Genomic DNA, 22,446 nt, shown 5'->3' on the forward strand with positions numbered 1-22,446 from the left:
GTCTCTCTAGGAAGATGGAAATCTCCCTGCCTTCCATGTTAATCAGTTTACAGGGAGGAGGTCAGCAGCCTGGAAGGTGGAACCACAAAATTTGAGTAGCGCTATATATCATGAACATGGGCCCCGCATCTAGAAAAGCTACTCAAAGCTTTAAGATGAGATGGATCAACAATCATATTCCTTCAGTATAACTAAAATCTTATATATGGAACAGGTAGAATTTTACTCAGACTGAGGAGTGTTGTGTATCTAAGAGGTAAGGGCTGTCATAACCTCCTCGTTTTCCATGCCACAGGTAAGGCAAGTTACTGAAACCTGGCTTTCTTTAACATAAATATGTAGTTATGGTCTAGAAGGAGAGAAAACAGGAAACAAAATCCTAACTACTTCCCTCAAAGCAAAAATACAGTCCAAAACCCAGCAAACAAACCTGAGTCCCTTTCCATAACAGTGTTGCAGTGAATACACTCCTTCCCTTGGGGGAAAGTATGAGAAAGCAAACAACAGAAGAGAAAGTCTAGCCAGTTTAAATTTGCAAGTGGAAGGTGTGCAGACATTATGGTTGTGAGTATGTTATAAGAACCGATGTAGAACAGGCTGGTATGGTATAATGGTTGCGTACTGAGAGACTCCCAAACACTTCGAGTGGCAATTCACAGTTCTGGTGTGTTGTCTTTGCAAAATAATTGGCAGACCCTCAGGTCGCACATATCCGAAGTAAACTGTGTCCCGCTCAGTTTACTGAGAGACCTGAGAGGTCTGTGGATGCTTAAAAATGTTGTGTTTGTAACCTTTGAAACTGCTATCTGGTGGCTGGTCTTTATAGTATTACTGACAACAGATGGCAAATGGCTCCACTGATGTAATTCTTGCTAGTGTTTCATTCCTGTGAAGTTGCACAGTTTCAAAATCTCAGAAAGTGCCTCCATATTTTTTCTACGTAATGATTTCAAGCCAAACTAAATAAAAACATTTTATATTATTCAAATTCCCATGGTGTCATGTGACATTTTTATAATGATTGCCTTGAAGCAGTTTCAGATAAGTGCACGTTTGGTAGCAATTTAAGGCCTGTGTCCTTTAAGTAATGCTTATTAGTACGTAACAGATGCTGTTTAGAAACATTATGCCTTTTAATAGGCTCTGCTTTTAGACTACATGTTCTCATTCCAGGCAGACTGTGGATCAGGCAAGCTTGGAGGTATGCTGTCATTTATGCAAAGCCTAAGTCAATTTTCTGCTCTGAAGCCAAGCCATGTGTTTTTCCTTGTTTCTTCCATTCTGGTCATAGCTTCCTTGCTGTGTTTTTCCCCCTAGTCATATCTTTGGCTGATTGTCAAGCCATTACAATCAAAACCTTTTGCATTTTTAACCACCAGCAGTGGTTTCTTTTGTCCTTACAGAAGAGCCTGTGTAAACTGAATTTAAACAATCTCAGCCTTACTGTCAAGAGCACAGCAAGCACAGAGTTAGCCCTCTGTTGCCAGCCTGTCCTTCCTTCTCTGCTTCTTCTTCCTCCCAAAAAGAGAAAAAGGGAAAAGCAGAGCCGTGCTGATTTTGGAGCACCTTCAAAGACATGTAGAATAGCTGACACAATGGCACAGAGAAACAAGAGAGATGTTTACATATTTCCTCCACTACTTGCAGCTGTTTATTAAAGCAAGCTCTGAGACAGGCTAAGAGGCTTGTGATTGCTAGTGCAGGTGACGTATTAATTTGCAGCCGCATAACAAATTTAGCAGAGTGAAAATTACTGGTGGAGGGGTTTTTTTTGTTTCTTTCCTTTTTTTCTCAAATTAATTGCTTTATTTTGAGATTAGTCTGGCTGTACAAATTTCTTCTTGGAAGTAATTTGGAGAAAGGCTGCTGGGCTTTCTTAGGCAGACTTATGCACTCTACTAGTGGGAGCAGTAGATTTAAGAGATGTGTAAAGCACTTGCAACTCAAATTATGCGGTATCTGAAACTGGTATCCCTACAAATCTACACAGTTGTGTCGTATTTCCATTGCTACATCGTTTGTTTGGGAAACATTGTCCTTTCTGATAGCAAACCAGGGCTTTCAGGTACACATACTGCCATAGTTCGTATGAAATGAAGATAAGGGCCGTGTGTAGTATGGCCTTAGATTTCCCACACGTGCTTTGAGTGATGGTGGTAACAGAGAAATGTATTTAATGTGGTACTTAAATACCAGCCCTGGTGCCAGGTTGTAACAGTGGGTGTTTCAGTAATAATTTTAAATGCTCCTTGGCCTTAAAATGTGGCTATTTTCTGAAACTGTCCTAACTGGCAGTCTGTCTGGCTTCTCCCCATGGGATGAAATCATGTTCATGCTAGACCATTTGCCAAAATCAGTTGTCATTTCCTGCCATTTCCTGCCATTTCACTATTCCATATTTATCAGTATGGGAGACATTGTTTTCCTCTTTTCCCTTAAGTTATAGGTGGACTTTTGACCAATGCATCCTCCTTTCTATCTTCCATCTTTGTAAAGGATTGAATTACCACTATCTACATTTGAATTTGTGATTTATAAAAGCTCTGCTGATGTTCATGGAATCTTTTCTGTTGTTTTCCTTTCAAATCAGCTTCTTTGAATAATGAAAACACTTCAGTGATATATTTCAGTGTCATTCAGGGCCTTCTGTTTCTTCTTTGCTTAGATTTTAAGAGTCAGACTGTAGTTTGACTTCTGGATGCCTGGACTATGAACTTCTTCTGGCATAACTTTTTTGGCTATGGATATGATGAAGTGAGATGTAGCACTGACATAGCTGTGCTGGAAGAAGCCCCTTATATGGACACAGTCATTCTGGAAAACTTGTGTATTTTATTTTGTTTAAGGGGTAGACAAATAATTAAGTTGACAAATTTAGACTTTTTTCTTACATATGCAAGAAAATCCATACCACTGCCTTCAGCAGTTGAAGTTAGGCTTTTCCAGGAACATTTCTGCCCATCTCTTGGTTGTATGAAAACCAGTACATATTAGAAACTCAATTCTGATGTTCACAGGTTCAGAGGTATTAGCAACAATCCCACTGAATCAATGGAATTTACTTGAGAAAAACCTGATATGAACATGAACCTTAAAGCCTTAATTAATTACAATCCTGAATGTCCCTTTTATTCAGGACTACATCTTCTCTGAGTTATTTGTAGACTCCCTCCTTTTTTTTACATCTAGCTCTGTGAAAAAGAGTTAAATGCGCAGAAGTATGAATTCCTGATATGTCATAGTTACAGCTGGTAGCACTTCCATGGTTTAACAGTATGCTACAGTTTTTATTTATAAAGTCTGTTTCTGGGCCATAATACCTCAGCTTTTTTCAATTACATTAGGTTAGAGCTTTGTGCAAAATATGCCAGACCAGATGTGCATTCTGTGTGTAATAGGACGGGGTAGCCTGTTTATACAGATGTATTGCAATTTATCTGTACTATGACTTGGGTGTGGCTTTATCTTTGTAAGTGTAACACTGCTAAAGATCCATCTGAGGGAACATAGATGTAGTTGGAACTTGTTTGCTGGATCTTCTAGTGCAGGAGTACTGCAGATTAGAGTTGATTATTGCCATTATGTGATCTCTTCAATACGCAGTTGCTTTTCTAGTTTTGAAAACATTTTAAATAATGTGGTTTCATCTAGATATTTTTCCAAAAAGAGCTAAATACTTAATTATTTAATTCCCTTTTTTTTCCATTTCATAAGCTGCAGATTACTTTACGTTTTGGAAAATAAATAACACATGTGGCTTATAGACCCTAGTCATACAAAGTTCTGAGGGCCTTCAGAGCTCATTGAAGTGAGTAGAAATTGAAGGTGGTTGACATTTTTCAGAATTAGACTTGTCTAGTCTCTGCCTTTGCTCATGTACATTCTGCTAAATAGATGTGTATGCTTAAAGCTTTTTTCTTCCCTTTTCTGAAATCAGTAGTAAAAATGTGTTAGCAGGAATGGGATGGCTAATATGATAGCATCCTGCATTTGGGATGCCTAACATTTGGTCTGCCCTCCATTTAAGTGACAGAATTTGCAGTAATGACATGTATAGCTACAGCTGAACTCATCTATTTAATCTGTTTGGTTTCTTAATTGGCAATGGGATTAGAATTATTTATTTCCCTTCTGCCTTCATTTATTGATTCCACAGCAGAAAATTATTTACAGACAGAAACTTGTATTTAGTTTGTCTTCTGAAGCCCTTCTTGCCATTTGAATTGTGATAGAATAGTAAGTAATATATAAATGGCATTTTTGGATCAAAACATAGGAACCTGTTAAGGCCAATGCATTTTTTTCATCCTTTATGTTCCAAGAGTGATTGCTCTATTAGTAATGGTGAAAAGCAATGCAGTGGAGAAGAACATTGTTTTCATTAACGATGTAGAGCATGTGGTTAAGAGCTGCCTTGCCATGTTGGACAGATATCGCACCACGGCATTTGCCCACTAGCTCCATTGCCACCACACATTGTTATGATACTGAAATTTAACTTACACTAGAACTTGGGTTTTTGACGTGTACTTGCTCAATTAAATTCAGGATATGAGAGTCAGGTTCTGCATGTACTCCCGCAAACGTGCCAAGACCTCTTCCTTCCTTTGAAAGGTTAAACAAATATGGTTGTCTAATGATAACCACATGCATGGAGTTGTTCAAGCTCATGGAAGGAAAGGAGAAGAGTTGATGTTAAGCACTGCTGTTTAACACAGAGCTCCCACTCCTGTGAGAGGGTAATGGAAAGCACTTTTGCTATATGTGCACGATTTAGAAGGGCAAAAGAAGTTATCTTTAGATCCTAGACACTGTCATTGTTGTGCTGCCATAGTGTGGCAGTGACAGTCCACAGGAGAACAGAGAACAATTTATGTTATATGACTTCTTTGTCTTTTTATGTTGTGACTTCAGAGGCGCTTTTGAACTGGTAGATAAGACATACACTTAACTGATAAGAAACCAGACAGAAGATGAAGTGATTTGTTGGGGGCCACAAAAACACACCTGTGTTAAGAATAAATCTTAGGAGTTCTGGTCTCAGTTGCCTGGTTTAATTAGAAGAACATTCCCTCCTAAATATTGACATGATACACAGTCTTTTTGTGTTGCTGCACGTATGTTTGTCTTACATTGCAAAATGTTTTCTCATTAAAAAAAAAATAGGGAAAATACTTCTCGGACAAAAAACCTCACAGTACTGTCAGAAACACTTAGAATCTGCTGAAGCTTTTTTTTTATTGTGAAATATATTGGCATGAAAATAAAGCCAATAGTAAAGCCAATAAATAAAACCAGTACTGCTATTGCAAGCATTAGAAATGGCAAAAGTAAATAAAAAATAATCACACTTGAAAGTTAGAAATTTTAGGTTCTTTTTATCTGCCTTGTTTCTGCACCACTGGAAATCACACTGAAGTATTTTTCATACTCTTACACGTAAAAGTATGCACAAATTTGCACGAATGTACAAAGATGCACAGTCCAGATACAAATCCTGTGGTGGCTGATGGCTCTTCTGTAAACATAAAATTCTTAATGGATGCATGTAGTATCATTCTCTGTGTTTGTAAAACATGAAAAAGTAGTTGTAGGATAAATGATTAATTCGCTTCAGACATAACCCTTTTCATGCTTCATCTACAGTGAGGTTGATGTATTTTGCTTTACAATCTGGCTGCATCCTAAATGAAATGGGCTTTTCAACAAGTAAGTCTTTCCAGGGAGTACCAGCAATACCTTAATGTGTCTTAATCAACCCAATTGTGTGTCTAGTGTGAAATAACTGCATCAGCAACTTGTTGCCTTAAGGAAACAGTGTTAATAAGCTACATATGAATGCACGAAGAGAATATGCTTAACAATGAGAGCAAATATCTCTTGTTTAATAAATTGTGTATTGGGTTCATGATCAAAAAGGACTTGAGTACCTTGGCAATACATACTAATTTGAAACGTAAATGAGTATTTAAAACATCTTTACAAAGAGATAGAGTTGATTGTCCCATGTTGTAACTGATTTGTTAGATAATGGCAAAATAGTAAAACTAATACATAGGTACTAAAATGACTAGTCTAGTGAAAGAGAGCTTGAGGGATGTAATGGTGATTTGAATTGCTGTAGCATTATATTAATGAGATATGTCTGTGGTTATCTATATTGTAGTTAAATTATTTCTATTATAGCACAAGGTTTAGTTGCAGAGGATATAGAAGGATCATCAAAAAGAACCTTCAGAATAACTGATTAGATTGAAGCATGTCATTTACCTTCGGGCATTACAGCAGTCTGTGGTTTCACTTGTGGAATTTCACATACAAGTGTGTGCACCATGTGTTTTCTGTTGTATTGAGAATAAATTCTTTTGCCCATGGAAAAATATTTCCTGCTTACTTTAACTGATAGAATGAAATTCTTGCTGAATCTGTAATGATGGGGGTCTGGCTCTAATCTACAAAAATTAATTTCTAGTTTAAGGTAGAATATTGTCTTCTATTTTGTGATTGCATTTGTTATTTATCTACCTGATGCAGAACGTAAGCATGTTAATCAGATCTATCTGGATTCCCACATATTGATCTTTTTGGATCATAAGTGAATTGAACTTTGTCTGACTTCTACCTCTCAAGAAAGATATTTGTCCACTTCATGAAACCACCATAAAATTCAGCTCTCTATTTGGGAGAAAATGAAGAGGTGGAATATCAGAGGGTTTAGAAAAAGCTGAGTTTAGGGATCGGGACTGAAACAAGGGCCTTGGTTTATGCCTTATTGGCAGAGTTGCATGATGTTTTAAGCTGAGGTACCTATAGGTGCTGGAGGGTAGTATCTCATAAAGATGGCTGAGTTGTATGGGCAGTGCCTGCTTGTTTGTATAGCTGGTTTTAGCTGTAGCTTTTCACTTTAAAAATCAGATTCTTAGTGCAAATTGATGACAGATCACTAGAGTGAGAGGAGATGCGCTTACACATCCTCGCTTGAGAATGTGGCCCAGACTGCTCCATGGAAACAAAAGAGAGAAGAAGCAGAAGCAGTGTTAGTTTTTTCCTTTAAAATCTATTCTGTATGCTTGAAATGGAAATATGCCCATTCAGATTTCTCATTTATTTATCTCTATGTAAGTTTTTTTCAGTGGAATTGCATACACTTCCTCCTCCTCTGCCCTGAATGACGGTGCCCTGTAAAAGACAAAGTCAGGTACCTGTCTGTAAACCCGTCATTGTCACTGCTGCCGTAGAATCCGCCTAGATGATGTCTTGACCTTGTTTACCAGCTCTGGCTAGTTAAGATGGCAGCCACTTCAGCGCGAATGTCAGGAATCCCTCTAATGCAGTAGGCCTCCCGTTCTAAATTTACTCTCCTTATGGTTTATGGTCCCTCCTCTGTGGCTGCAGCAAGAGGCCCCCTTTTTATGACTCACCCCTCCTGCCCCCCTTCGCTCCCCCCCTCCTCGTTCCCTCCCTCCCCCAGATGGTAACCCTTTGTGCACATTGCCTGTTTGAAAGAAGTGCTCGCTGGGTGACTAGCAGATTGGCTGCCACAATGTGCTCTTTTGTTGCCACTAGGTAAGATCAAATTCAAATGAAATCCTGTAATTCAAATTAGGTTAAAAGGCTGTCCTTGGAACTTCGCAATTTTGGTATCCCAAGATGCTCATAGGGGCCTCAGACTGAAGCGCTCACAGGAGAACAGCGCTGTTTTTCTTTTAAAGTGAAGTTAACAAATTATTTTGCATTTGATTTTGGAACCTTTGTAACATCCTACCAGCAATAATTATTGTTGTAGTCAAATGCCTAATAACAATAGTTATGGTTAGACTTTGTGGAGGTGTTTTTTTGTTTCTGTATACAAAAAAAGCATAAAAGGGACATACACAGGAGGGCAAATACAATTTCTTCACTTTGTACTAGGGAAAACTGGGAAACACATTAGTTAATGTAAAAAAAATTTCAAACTAGTGATTTTTCTCCTGTCTATAGCAGCTGAACAATATTAGTGGTATGTGCATGGGTGTGCAAGTTTTGGGGAGGTATTCACAAAAGCTAGCCTTAGCACAGCTGACTTCTTGAGGATGCTTCGGGGTACCTAAAGTTAGACTTCTGCTCCGTATTGTCCTTAAAGGAACCTCACTCTTACTGTCTCTCTCTCCCCCCCACCTTATATACAGAAGCCGAGACAGATTTGTTTTCTTCATGAAAAATTTTTGGGTTTCCCCTTTGTTGCAGTATGTGCTCCTTACTCATTTGGGTGTTTCCAGAGTATTACACAGGAAAGACAAGTTAACTGGAAGTCTAAAAGCGGTTTTTAGAGAAAAAAATTACTTCCATGGAAAGCTGTATTAATGGAAAGTTGATCAGAAGTTTTCTCTAATGCCTCATTATTTAATCTCTGACATTATTTCATCCTTCAAATGATCACTATTACCTTAGAATACAAGCATATTATGTACCAGACAGTTAGTGTATCTTTGAAGGTACTTTGAAGGAGAGTTGTTTTGTTCAGTGAGGAGAAAACATGATTGTGCTTATTAAGTTGCTTTGGCTTAACAGTGGCAGGATGTAGCCTTGTAAGCAGCATCTCATGAATAGTATTTATTAGCATGGCCAGTATTTGTCTTTGTGCTAAGTCTTACATGCTGCTCTTTGCAAAGAATTAATTTACTAGTAAATTTACTTCAGTAAATTACTAAAGTTTTTAATAATAATCTTTAATTTCTTTCCCTTATATGGCTTCTTTGCTTGATGGTGTTACACAGTACACTGGGGAAGGCCGCTGCAGAAGAAAACTGCCACTGCTAACTACTGGCTGGGATTTTATAATGTGGCTTAACTTGCCAGTGTTGCAATGCTGTTTTCTCTCCCATTTTGTCACATACAAACATACTATGAAAACCATCTACAGAGTAGCTTCTGTTCAGCATTCTGACTACATAGCTTTGCTGTCAAGCCTCAGGATATAAGCTGATTGCCTGCTAAGGGCAGGAAAATAGTATTTAAAGCATTTTAAACAGTGCTGGGGGTGGTGAATTATCACTTGTAGTTGCTTACCCTTTTGCTGAGGAATCAGATACTGATCACTGCCAGAGGGAGGATGGTGGGACCGTGGGTGAATAGTCTGACCTGGTACTCCAAATCCCATGCTCCTACTTCTACATGGAAAGGTATCATTTTTAATATGGTACTTTCATGATTCATAGTTTCTGAATCTTAATATAGACAGTTCTTGCAACGGCCCTCGTAAGGCTGTTCATTGTCTCAGCCATTTACTTTGCACTTACTATCAGTGCAGTTATTTCATATTAAACTTGGGTCACAGATTAAAAACCATGATTAAAAATGGACGATTTAGAACTAAGATTCCAACTATAGCAGTGCAGTAGAAGATTTTGTCCTCAGTTTGGGGCTTACAAGAGTTGGAGGTGAAAGCCTCTTAAATTGAAACTATTTCCTTCCTATGATAGAAGACTGGCAGAATACTATTTGGACTGCTAACCCATTTCTTCTGATGTTCTTTATCTTGAGCTGGTGATGAGCCACAAGCAGTCTGGTTTATTATATCAGAAAGAGGTTGCTTGGTTCCTCATGAGCACCGAGTTGGACTTTGCATTTAGGTAACAGGCATCAGATGTATGTAATTTCTGTTTGCATGCGCTTAACAAATACCTTGCATGAATACCAATACCCTTCAGCATTGAGTCACATGGATTAAAAATTACGACGCGTAAAAGATGGTGGTTACTATTTTGGGAACTCTTATGTAGGCAAATATTTTAATATTTAATATTATTTCATTGTTGTGAAAGTGCCCAATTGAAGTTACTCAAGAGAAAACTAATGATATACAACAGATCATAGACTGACCCATAAAGGGGCAGTCTTCCAAGAAAGAGTGGAAGCTTTGGAATTCTTTTCCTGTTGTATTTTTGGACAGTACTAAAATTCAGGCTGTGTTTTGAAGAAGTTTTTTTGCTCTTCCCAGCTTTAAAGCCATTTACTTACACCTAGAGAAATTTGAGACTGTGCTTGTTGAATTCAAAGGAGACAAATGTGATTTGATGCTGTCATGGTTCTACTTTGTAAAATTGCATGTCAAGAGGTAAATAACATATGGATAGGTTTTTACCAGCCTTACTATTTTAGACTGGGATTATACAAAAGACTCTAATGGGAACAATAAGGGCCCAGCTACACCAAGCAGCTGGTGGGGTAACTGAGGTTTTAAAACTCACGTTTCTTAGTTCATTTAAAAAGTAAAAGTATCTTCTGTTTTATTTTAACTACAGGTTGCCTTTACTTGGTAGATACGTTAGCAGGAGATCCAGAGGTTCTGCAAGCAGATGCTGAAACATACTGTGAAAAACTCTTGAAGAAATCGTTGTCCACTCCTGATGTTTTTTTGATCCCTGGAGGAGATGAGGTAGTAGGCGGATGTTTTTCATACTGCAAGTTAGATACTTGCAAACTCGTTTGTTGGTTGTGCTCATAGTCTGTCTGTGAATAGGGGTGAACTGGTGTGGCTGGATTACAAATCTCTTAAAATCAGCAAATTCTGCATTATTTCAAATAGTTTGCATGCTGCAAATGAAAGATAAGCTTAAACTGCAAGTATAAAACCCTCTGAGTGTGGATGAGGGTTTGAAGTACTTAGCTGAACTTTGCATCTTGACCTACCTCCTTATAGCACTGAATCAAAAGTGAATTTGATAGACGTTTATACTGCGGCACAGCTCTATATTCTGCCTCTACTGTGCAGTTTAAACAGGTATTGTGATATAGTCTATCTTTGGTTTCCATTCTTTCCAATACTTATATTGATAATTTTGAATATGGGTTCTCCCAAAGGAATTCTGATCAGATGTGATTGATACATGGTATAAATACTATAGGTGCCGATGCTGTAGGGTCCATTCCTGAGCCACCTGGGGGGAATGCATTGGAGATGACTGAGCAGGCCTATTAAAAATTCTGACTTCAGTCAACCTATGAAACCTTTCCTTCTCAGCATTTTCTAGATCATAAAAGGTATGCTGGGCTAACTGTTATTGTACTATCAAACCAGTAAGTGGATTGGTTGAAATAAATATTTGGAATACAGTGGCTTTTCTACAATTTAGGAAAATAATATGCAGTAGTTTCCAGAAAAACGCTGTTTCAGGTGGGTAGCTTCATCGTTGAGCCGTGAATGTAACTAGCTTTAAATACTCTTTTAATGCCCTCTAGTGGACCATGTAGGGTTAAATACAAACAAACCTGAAAATGCAAAGATCCCCCAGTTTAGGGCTTCTGTGTGCTTACCTCAGCCTTTCATGCCGGGTTGTACTTTGAAAGGCTCATCTGCTGTTCCTTTAGAAGGGAGCGTAAGTTAAAATCCCAAGCAGTGCTGTGTGTATTCCTGCAATAGCTAGGCACAGTGAGATCAGTTAAAGTTGGACTTCTGGCATTTGGTTCAGAACTGTCTTGATTTTGTGGCTTGTCATCAAACCTTAAATATATCACATGACTGATTTGAGTCTCATAGCAACACATTTCTCTTCGCATTCATTTATTCAGGTCTAATCTAATCTGCAGTCAGACAGCTAGTCAAGGGCATAAGTAATGGTAATGTTTTTGCTGTATTGTTTTTTTCCTTATACTCTATAATAAATAGTTCAAAGAGTGTTGATATTTTGTAATTAAAAATAAATTAAATGTAATAAGGTAAAGCTTCCATCCCCAGTGAACATCTCAGCTAACAATCTCTGTTATATACTTACAACCTGAAGAATGAGGATTTTGGTGTTTGAATAGTGGCTGTAGTTACCAGGCTTTTTTTTCCTCTGTACATCTGAATTAAAGCGGGTTTCAAGTGGCAGGACCATGAATAATTATTTAGCAAGTGTTAAGTGGCTGTCAGCCCACTTGCTCGGGTCACAGAACTTCTTTTTGGTATGGCATGGTCTTTGGTCAAGCATTCAGTACACACATAGCAAGGATTATTGCAAGTCAGGATGGAAGTGCATTGGCAGCGTTCATACACAGAAAGCCATGGTTGGCTCATGCTGATGTTGTTAGCACCTGTGAAAGTGCACATTACCTTATAAAACAAAATAACAATCACAGCAGTATTGGAAATAGTACTGGCCTTTTCATTATAGTAACGCTCCCAGGTGCCATAATGACATCGATGCTGTTATATTTGAAGCATTCAAAGAACGACTGAATCCCCAGAACATACTGAGATTTCCGGAAGCTCATGAATACGGGTTTCGGGCAGTTTTCATTTTTTTTCCTGGAGTCCAGTGTTCGCATAGATGATCCCAGGATTCTGGGACTCATAAAATAGTGAACACTGGTTTCAACTTAAAGTTGTTATCTTGAATAATCCATATTCATACTACTCTTTCCATGCACCAAGAAATATTAAATGTATCACATGACTGATTTGAGTTTCATAGCAAACTGACAAATGGGTGCAATTAGAGAGAGAGGCACACCCACACATACACAATGGACCAGATTTTTGAAAGTACAGTACATACTGTGCTAAATTATGCACGCTCTTTGCCTGTACCTAAGCTTACATGAGAGCATTTGCAATATTCATATGGAAATCGTCATCTCTATGCATATAGAGCTGTTTGAGCACAGTAATTTTGTGTTTATGTGTCACATCATTTAGAAGTTTAGTCTAAGACTGAGAGCTCGAGAGCTGCATTTTGATTTTAGCTTTGCCTTCAACATAACCACCTTGTGCCAATTATCTACCCTCCCTGTGCCTCACAGATAAACTGCCCAGGCACTGCCCTAATGCTTTGATACTCCCTGTACCCTGAGGCTTAGTTCATTGTTTGCAAAACACCACAAGTACTCAGCTGGACGATGCTGTAAGAAGTGCAAGTTGTATTTGTTTTTATTTGATGTGTCTGGTCTTTCATAACACCATTTGTCTGCATGTAACAGTGTTCAAAGCCAGGTTGTGTACTAATCATAGTAAGTCAGCATTAAGGTCTTCACTAACTTCGGTAGCTTGATTTCTTTTAAATTAACATTACTTACTGATAATATTAGAATATTATGTATGTTTCGGTGCCTTGAAGTTCAGGATTGAGAGAGTTCTGTGCTAAGCTTATACCATGCATGTTAGTAAAACATATAAGTGCATCTAATACATGAAATACTTCTCGCGAGCTTTGCAGTGCAAACAGCTACAGGGCTTGTTTGTTTTTTAGGTTAAACTTGAAGATTCCTGTGTGTGTTTTGTCCCTCTCTACCGAAATAATCCTACCTACAAAATGTTGCTGTTAACTGATCCAAAGGATAAAGAGACAGGTTAGAATTGGTCAAAATATTTTGAAATTTGAGTAGTTGTATTTTCTTTACTTTTAAGATGGTCTGCTTGTTTGTACATTTAAATATTTTGGATTTTGTTTTGAATGTGAAGTGGATTCAGTTTACCTGTCAGGGATTTGTGTCGGTGGGCTACTGATTAGAAGGGAGGATTGACAATCAGGGCTTTTAAATTCTATGCATAGCTCTGCTGGTAGCTGAAAAAGCACCTTGTTAATCATCTGTTACTCTTTCTGAGTTTGTTCAATGGGGTAATATTTTTCTGATTCAGGATGAAGTGAAATTTAATGCATTATAGTTTGGATACAACTCTGAAATTCTTAAACAAGAGCAAATATATATGTGAAATTGTATTAGGTCTTATTGATTCTTATTAATATTATTTTTATTTTATGATATCTTCTTCAGTCGTAGGTTTAATTGCCTTCTATTTCCAGTACTGGTGTGTGAGGGGTAAATTTGGAGTGAGACCATGCTCAGGAATTGAGTTAAATCCATTTTATTTGGCAGTTCTACCAAGATATTCTTTAAACTCTACCAGTTTTGCCTTGCTTACTGCTAGTATTGCTGGTGTTTTCCTATTACAGCCATGTGTCAGCCTGATAAGGATACACTGCAATTGTGTTACAGGCAGTAGAAGTCAGCATGTGCTTACTGGTGTTTCTGTTTTGTGAGTCACTGTGTAGAGTATGAACAGGTTATTAAGACTTGATCAATAATTGTATCTAAGTATTATCTTCCTGCTATCAGGATCGCAGTTATCTTCAGACACAGCCTGATTTCTTCCTACTTACTCTCTTAGGCAAGTGTCTTTGACTATGGAATGTGAAAAAATGCAAATGTGAAATAAGTAACAACTCTTGATACCACTGTCACTAACAGGAAACTTGACTCCAAGTTGCATACTACCAAAAGCCCAGGTTGCGACCCACCTAGATTAAATGAGGTGTGTTGGAGCTGTTGTGAAGCAATGGGTTATCTACATTAAAAGCTTAAACCTAGCAGAATAAACACCTTATTACATTATAAACAACAGACTGACTGACTACTGTGACCCCCTTGCAAAACTTTAGCTTGAGTCATCAGCCCATAGTCACAGAAACAGTCTCACAGAGATCAGTAAGTCTAGTTATTTAAGTAAGGCCTACATCATTTGGCTTTTAATATTTCCTTTTAAAAGTATGATTTAAAAGATTTTACTGGAAGTTCTTGTTTCTGGATTTTATATGCTATAAACCTGTGGCCAGCCTTCCTACACACATCAAATTTGACTGATGTGATTTTTTTCTTTAGATGAGTTTTAATAAATTTTCATTAGTTCTCTAAATTCTGCTGGGATGTGTGTGTATGTGTGTACATACCTATACATATGGGTATATACATTTGAAGTATTTTGTCCAAATATTTTTCCCACAGTTCAACAGATTTGGAATTGACTCTTAAAGCAGCAGACTCTGTTAATGTGGCAAGTCCATCTGGATTTGCTTACCTATATGACCTTTTGTCCTGACCAGTGAACAGATGAAATTGTTTCAAAACCAATTCCTTCAGAGAAAAGCAGTATTTTTTAACTCAGTCATCGTTATTTAAGGACACGGGTAGAAAGTTAAAACACTAAACAGGTTGCATGATTTTTTTTCCTCCTTTGAGCTTTACACTTTTCTTGTGAACTCGAGTTTCATCCAGATGGGAGAGGCAAAAAATCTTGCTGTAGTTGATCTCTTCTCTTTCTTATGTGCTGTCTGGTGCGTCTGCATTTTAGTTTTACTTCACACCAGGAGTGCTCTTAGAAGGAAATTTCCTGGTTGTCCCCACATACTGTGCTTCAGTTCATATCAAGGAGCACTCTCAGAGTGCGTGAGCTGGATTACTTTTGGCTGAAATGAAATTAGAGGATGCACTCCAGAAGCACACTGATGTGCCCCAACCTCTTCTACTTTTTAGCACCAGGCTAGAATTTGTGAACATCAGATTCTCTGCACCAAATGTTTTGCTCCATGAATTCAGTTTTTTTAGTGTTAGTCTTGCTAATGCAAACATGGCCCACTGATTTTTCTTCTTGCAATCCATTTGGACATTTCTGAAGTCCAATGGGGGAAGGCAGCCAAGGGTGTCCCAGGATATGCTGGGGTGGAGGTGCTTTACTGAGAAGCCATTGGAAACAGAGTAGAAGATGCAGCTAATAAATGTGTAGGGCATATTTAGGTGTGTACTTCTCAGGTACTGGTGTGGATAGTGAATCAGCAAGAAGTGTTAGAATCCTCATTGCTTGGTTCTGCCACAGCTCAAATGATGCTTTGAGACCATATCATATTGCTCCCGAGAGCCACAACCTTCCTCTGCTCCGGTGGTTCTAGTGACTGCCAAAACCCTGGCTGGAGACTTTTCAATTTAGTTCTCTTCTCTGGCTCTATCCCTGACACCATCAGTTCCTTCAGCTTCGCTCCAACATCTCCATCTTTGCTCTTGGTGGATCCTCAACATCCCTCACCCCCTAAAATGAACTCTGTACAAAGCCTTAACAATTGCTGGGGTTAACCACACACCTGGGCAGTACCTTAATCTCAGTGAGAAAGCTGTACACCTTGTATGTCTGACGTTCATATGTGATGGGATTTCCTCTTTCAGCTTCATTTGTGTTTACGTCTATAATAGTTAAATATTGCATACATATATAATACTTATGAAATAATATCCACTGTAATATACTTATTTTCCCAGAGTTCCCAAATAAAATATTGTCAAACTAATAATTTATGTTTGAAATTCTAATAATTTAGACTCTGTAAAAATAATATTTTTAGCAGCCTAGCTACAAGTTTGCCTGTGAAGAGCTTTAAAGTTTGATGGCATTTAATTCTTGAACATAGGTTAAAGGAGGGGTTGATTCCAACGCTGAGATTTATATCTGATCATCTTGATCAGATGGGCTGTCCAGAAGTGATGTGTAGATTGTAGTCTGAAATGACCTCCATATTTCAAAGAGAACATGGATATGGTAGCTTTTCCATAGGACTTGGGCTTGGTTGGGAGCATTTTTAATTTATTTTTGATGGGCTGAGTGTTCTGTTCTCTTAGTGTATCTGTACAGATATTTTTGTGAGAATGTAAATTGTGTTGTAAGGGCTTACGAAGCATAGCATGGGTGATTAACATCTTTATAACACTAAATAAACATACCCTATTGCGGCATTTTCTGTATGCTGTATACAATAATTTACAATAACTGTTAGATGCCATGGAACATTTATCACAAGACATTTGCAACAAATCACTGAGTAAAACTTGAATTGTAGAAGAAAATGTAACTGGCTGCAGGAAAGATATCTATCTTAGATACTTGAATGGCTGCCATTACTGCAGCATCTGCATGCCTCCCAAGCTTTAATGCATTTATTTTGATAAGAGTCTTAGGAGAGAGAGATAAATGCTCTTATTCCATTTTAAAGATAGGGAACTGGGAGACACAGCTATTCAGGGTTTGTCAACGTTGCAGAATGCAGTTTAATGTAGGATCTGTAGTTTGCTCCATTATCAGAGCTGACGTAGATTCGGTTGCATGGAGCTACTTGTTGGGGAAATTTACCATTCTTCTTCCAAGGTGGAAATCTGGCAAAAGCAGGCTCTGTAAGTGTACCATCAATCTGAAGTACTGCCAAAATTAAGGTAAAGATGACTTTATCTAAGGTAAAGAATTGGTACATTCTGTACTTATTAAACAAACTCAAATTACGTCTCATATATAGCATTGCCTTTAGTTTGTGACTGAGGGATGCGTTTCAGCAATTCAGATGAAGGCTGGGGAAAAAGAAGAACCAAGCTGGATGTTGCTTTAATTTTTCTGCTTTACTCTGTGTGTAAAGTCCTGATGTGCACATTTCATTCAAATAGTTGCACACCAGTGTGGGAACATTTGGCCAGCATAGCCTAGAAAGTAAAAATATAATCCAGACCTGATTTGGGAAGGAATCCATGTTTGCCTAGCAAAAGGAGACATTTCATAATCACAATTGCATTGTGCTTAGTGCCTAATTCAACTCAGTGTTTTTCAGTACTGTATTCCAAATACCCGTGGTGGTATGGAATCGTGTGCTTCACAGGCTCTCAGCTTCTTGCAACACTCTGAATATGTTTGTCTGACTGCAAGTGATCAAAGTACTGAGGTTTAGCAAGCTAGTGCTTACAGGGCAAGCCACCCAACTGAGCATGTATATACTCCATTAATTGTGAACTGAAATGTATTGGACTTAATCCATTTCACCTAGTCTTGCAATTGCAAGATCAAGCACATCAAGTCTTGCAATTGCAAGATCATTGTAATCGTGTACATCATGATTCACAGGGCTCAGGTGATATGTGTAACTTACTTTTGGCAAGAACTTGATCTCTTATGATCAGGTGAACATAACTGAATGTCTTGGAAGGAACAATGAGGCTGGGAAAGGAGAGTGAAGGAACATGTGGTCTCACAAAACATGGTTGCATTTGAAATAGTGTTCCTCAAAGTTGATTATAAAACCAAAATGAGAGCATGGGGAAGCATGGATGGATTTAACTGCGGACCAGATGTTGACTTGAAAAATTATAACAAAAAGCAAAGTACATATGTTTGTGTGAAATCTGGAGAAATGTTTTTCCTTCAAGGAAGGCATCCATATAGATAAGGTTGCTCAAGTAATGTGATGTGACAGTTGCTATGTCAACTAGTGTTCCCTTCCACACATTTAAATTATTGAATAGCACAGTAAATGTTCTATAAAAGTAGCTCCTTAGAACATGGTAATGCATCTTGCTATTTTCCTCAAAGATTTTTAAAACTTTTCTGACCTTTACTATGTGTGTTGTATGTGTCTGAACTATGTGCCAAACCTCTGTGCAGCTCCCATTAAAGTCAGCATTTGGCCCATTATGTCCCCTTTGTCTGACTCAGCTCCCTTTGTAGCTGCATGTTTCATGGATGTGTAATGGAGCAGTGCTGCTTGCATTTGAAAGCAGAGTGAAGGGATTGAGGGAACAGATTGAATCCATCACAGAAAGAGTATGAAACTCCCATGGAAGTAAGTGCATAATATTTAATGAATTGAATCTGGTGCTATAGACAGGCATCTGCCCTCGCGTGTGATACTTTCTTCATTGTTAACCCAGTACACAAAGTGTAACGCTTTTTGGCACATGCTTTAATAATTTATTTGAAATATAAGTTAGCTAAGTGGAATCTCCAGCCTTAAAGCCAGTGGGAGCTGGTAGAGGCTGAGGCAAAAAAGGAAACTAACCTGTGCGCATCAGCAACATTTGTATAACCTGAGGCTAAAACAGGTAAATGATGAACCCTGTTAAAGCCATTTCACTTTCTTGTGTGTGAATTTCTCTCTAACTCGTAGATGGTTTTTAACTTTCTTATATTTGTCCCTAGTTGGGTAGCTTAGAAAACCAGTAGATGGTGCACTCTCTTAGGACTCAAGAGGTGTGAACTCCGTGCTGTTCTTTACAACATACTTCCTATACTATATTTTATCTCTTTGTTTAAAAATGGAGATGCTAGCTGCCCTATTTGAAGACAGTAAAGATACTGGTGTTCTTGAGCACTCCTGAAATTGTGGCCATGTACTTTCTTTAGGTGGATGTCACCACTGTACGGATACTTTTTGCTGAAATATTTGCTGCTTGATGTGTTGGTGGTCATAAATGATCAAATTTCTGTGTTTATTCTAAAACCTAATCTAAACCCTTAAAATCTATTCTATATCCTTTGAAATGACCCTGTGTTAAAACTTTTCTTTCTGAACAGGGCTTGGGAGCAATTTCAGTGTCACTGTTGCTGCTTCAGTCTTTCTCTTGTAAATCTAGTGGCAGGCAATGAATTCTATAGATGAATATGTAGGGGTAGGGTTTAAATACTTGTTTCTGCATATGTGAAAAATTCAGGAAGGATGGGAAGCAGTAGGGTGCAAGTTTTGCATAGCACCTATACAAGGACCTGACTGATATGTAGGTTGGTCATACACTTTTGCTTCAGGGTGAAGTGTGTCTTACTTATGTGTACATATGACTATCCTTTATTGATAGAAACCTCTCTGTATGCATTTGAACTTCCATGAATATCTGTTCATGCAGAGATTTAGGAATCTGTACTCTAAAGGTACAGATGTATAGAAAGTCAATCACATAGGCAGCTGAAAAGCTGTTTGATAAAGCGGATATGAAAACTTTTGTGTCTGACTTGCGTGAGTGCAAATACAGGCATGTATGCATGTGGACAGGGGAAAGTTGGAAAGAAACTTCAAAAATGTAACTTGCAGATAGGTAGCACTCTTTGTCCCAAATGCCACTCAAGCTTACCGTGCTACTGAACAGATATTATGCAGGAAGTGCTTTATTCATATGGCACGCAGGTTGTCACACCAAAGTCACATCAATTCCTGAGAAAAATTACCTTCACTTGATGCCTTGATATGTGGTACTGAAAATTTGATATTGAGGGACATGGAGATGAAATTGAAATACAGGCGTTGTTCTGCTGTCTCACAGCAGATCAAACTGGAGTCACCTGGAGGGAGAAGTAGATCTGAGGCTGCTTGTGGAAAGGTTCAGAACCAACTTTGTATTTATTTGCAGGTAATGTGTTCCCCTGTCTTTTTCTTTCTGTAGTTTTGGCAGTTTATTTGAACCGGTGTTGGTGGCCTGTTGAAGATGTAGTAAAGACGGCTGATCCTTCTAGAGATGGGTTAATTTCGGTAAGGATGCTATTTTAAGCAGTTGCCTTTACCCTGGAACTTTCCAGCTAGAATAATCATGTGTAATTGTCTCTGGTCTCCTATAGCTCATGCTTTATAACCTGTGGAATCTGGGCTATGTACTTCACATATCTCCCACTGCACAGTGACATGCACATGAACCCTCTCTAAACAATTTTGTGCATGCAGTTTATGATTCATCTGTGGGATTTATTAGTTTTTGTTTTTAGTTTACCCTCACTGCCTACTAAAGAAATAATCAGATAACCTGAATTACTGCATTAGCAATAACTCTTCACGTTACAGTGTTTCTTGACTGATTGTCTGATGGGAGGTGTTACTAACCTTTGGAACAATGTCTTATCTAGCTACTTACGATTTTTTTTGCCTTGAATAATGTTTATATTGTGTTCATTTTATGAAATGGTTGTTATTTAATAGTTTCTACATCTGTAATTCTTTTTCCAAATAAATTATCTTAGTAGGATACAACTACTTTTTCATAATTTGAGAGATTTGGGTAGCCTGTAGTCTGTTTTAAACTAAGAAGTCAGATGCCTACTGCATGTGAGCTTTGTGTTGCCATGAGGCTATTAAAGTCAGTTCCATTTCCTACCCAACTCTCTGTGTCCAGCTTTGGTCCTTAATGGTTCTGTTCCTTTATCATCTTTCCCTAATATGTGCTATACATAGAGTTTAATTATTCGCTGAATTAAGTAGGCTTTTTGTGGGTAACTGAACTGGAGGGATTTTGAGATACAAATCCTTGAAGATAGAACTTGGAGCAGAAACGCAGGCTTTCAGGCTTTCAAGCATCTGCTGTATCAACAGAGAATGAAAAAATATCTGAAAATAGAAAACTTGCCCCTTCTAGCTCATTACTAAGACGTAAGTTGTCATTATTTGTGGAAACTTGCATTTTCTTTTTCAGCATTTATATAAAGCTTGTTGGCACCACTTTTTACCTTGATGACCAATCTGATCTGTTCCTTTATATTCCTCCATCTCCCTGTCCTGTTGGTTGTCTAGTAAGAAGCACGGCATAAAAACTCTTTATGTTACACCTAGATTATAAGCTGTATTTATTCTCTGTTTTATATAGTGTCTACCTCAGTAAGGTCCTGGCCCACTAAAGTTCTTTGATGCTGTGGCAAGACAGGTAATAGGGCAGAGGTGACCAGGATAACACAGTGAATCCTGTCTTTATTTCACTTTTAGGTAGGATTAGATTACCTCGATCCTGTTTCCAGATCTGTGACTAGTTCGCTGTGGCTACAGTCAAGATACTTCTTTTCCTGCTGCTTTAGAATTCCTCTCTGTGACAACAGGAGATATGTCAAGCTTTATAAATTGTTACTAAATTATTCTATGCCCTCTGGATAGAGGGTGGAACACTGGGAAAAACTGTTTTTGTTATTCTATCTGAACCAATTCATGAAGTATTTTCCCCAAATTAAGTGTACATGTTTCCTGACCTCCTCCTTCCCAGCCCCTTTTAACTTTGAAGCCTTTTATGAAATGCAAAATACTATTCTCTGCTTCATTTTTCTTTGGTCTGTTTTTGTTTGTTCTCTAAGGTCCAGACATTTGGAGAAAGGATTGTCCTCTTTGTTCTGAACTACATTATTTTTGGAATGCTGGAAGAGAGTTCAGCTAATGATGCATTCTTTCTACCTCACTCTGCCACCGAGTGTGCCAAGATACTCTGGAGAAATGGCGAGGCTGTTGCCTTTTACTCGGTCAAGATGAAAGGTAAGATCATTTTAGAGACACATTTCCATTGGTTCCTAATAGCTAGAAATGTAATTTGTTTATCTTTCAGTATAAATAATCCTGGCTCTCATTTACATTTTTATATCAAATCTCTCTCAGAATGAATCTGGGGAACAAACCTTCCCAGAATTTGGAAGCCATCCACATTACTTTCATTTAAACGTGATGGCTCCAAACTCTATTCTCAGTTACACTGAGTGATCTGAGGTACTGGCTTATTCCAATAAAATATGCTTTAATGCAGCCAAGTAGAAGGTCGTACATCTAGGAACAAAGAATGCAGGGCCTACCCACAGAATGGAGGACTGCATCCTGGAAAGAATGATATCTGAAAAAAGGAGCACAGTTCACAGTGGAAAACCAGTGTATCGGAATGGCTGGTGGTGAGAAGTGGCAATATCCTCGGATGCATAAGGAGCGGTGGCTGGGTTGTGTAGAGGAAGATGTATGCACTAGATCAGTCTTGGAATGCTTTGTCCAGTTGTGGTACTCCCAATTTAAAGGATGACGATTAATTGATTTCATCATTAATTGATTAACTAGCGTAGAAAAGAAACAACGTATTTGATTCTTTAGGGATACTTGCACCAGTATAAGCGTTAGTGAAGGTCTT

The 22,446-nt window shown here is 38.2% G+C and overlaps 1 protein-coding gene across 1 annotated transcript in view; it reads left to right on the plus strand.

Moving 5' to 3' along the window:
- LOC142086626 (protein FAM169B-like) overlaps positions 1 to 22,446 on the plus strand; it is a 39,619-nt gene that overhangs the window by 2,499 nt on the left and 14,674 nt on the right. The window contains exons 2-5 of the mRNA XM_075159854.1: positions 10,284 to 10,417; positions 13,209 to 13,308; positions 19,975 to 20,060; positions 21,638 to 21,812. Coding sequence (XP_075015955.1) covers positions 10,284 to 10,417; positions 13,209 to 13,308; positions 19,975 to 20,060; positions 21,638 to 21,812 — 495 coding nt within the window. The remainder of the gene's footprint in view (positions 1 to 10,283; positions 10,418 to 13,208; positions 13,309 to 19,974; positions 20,061 to 21,637; positions 21,813 to 22,446) is intronic.

This window comes from Calonectris borealis, chromosome 11, assembly GCF_964195595.1.
Source record: "Calonectris borealis chromosome 11, bCalBor7.hap1.2, whole genome shotgun sequence".
Lineage (NCBI taxonomy): Eukaryota > Metazoa > Chordata > Aves > Procellariiformes > Procellariidae > Calonectris > Calonectris borealis.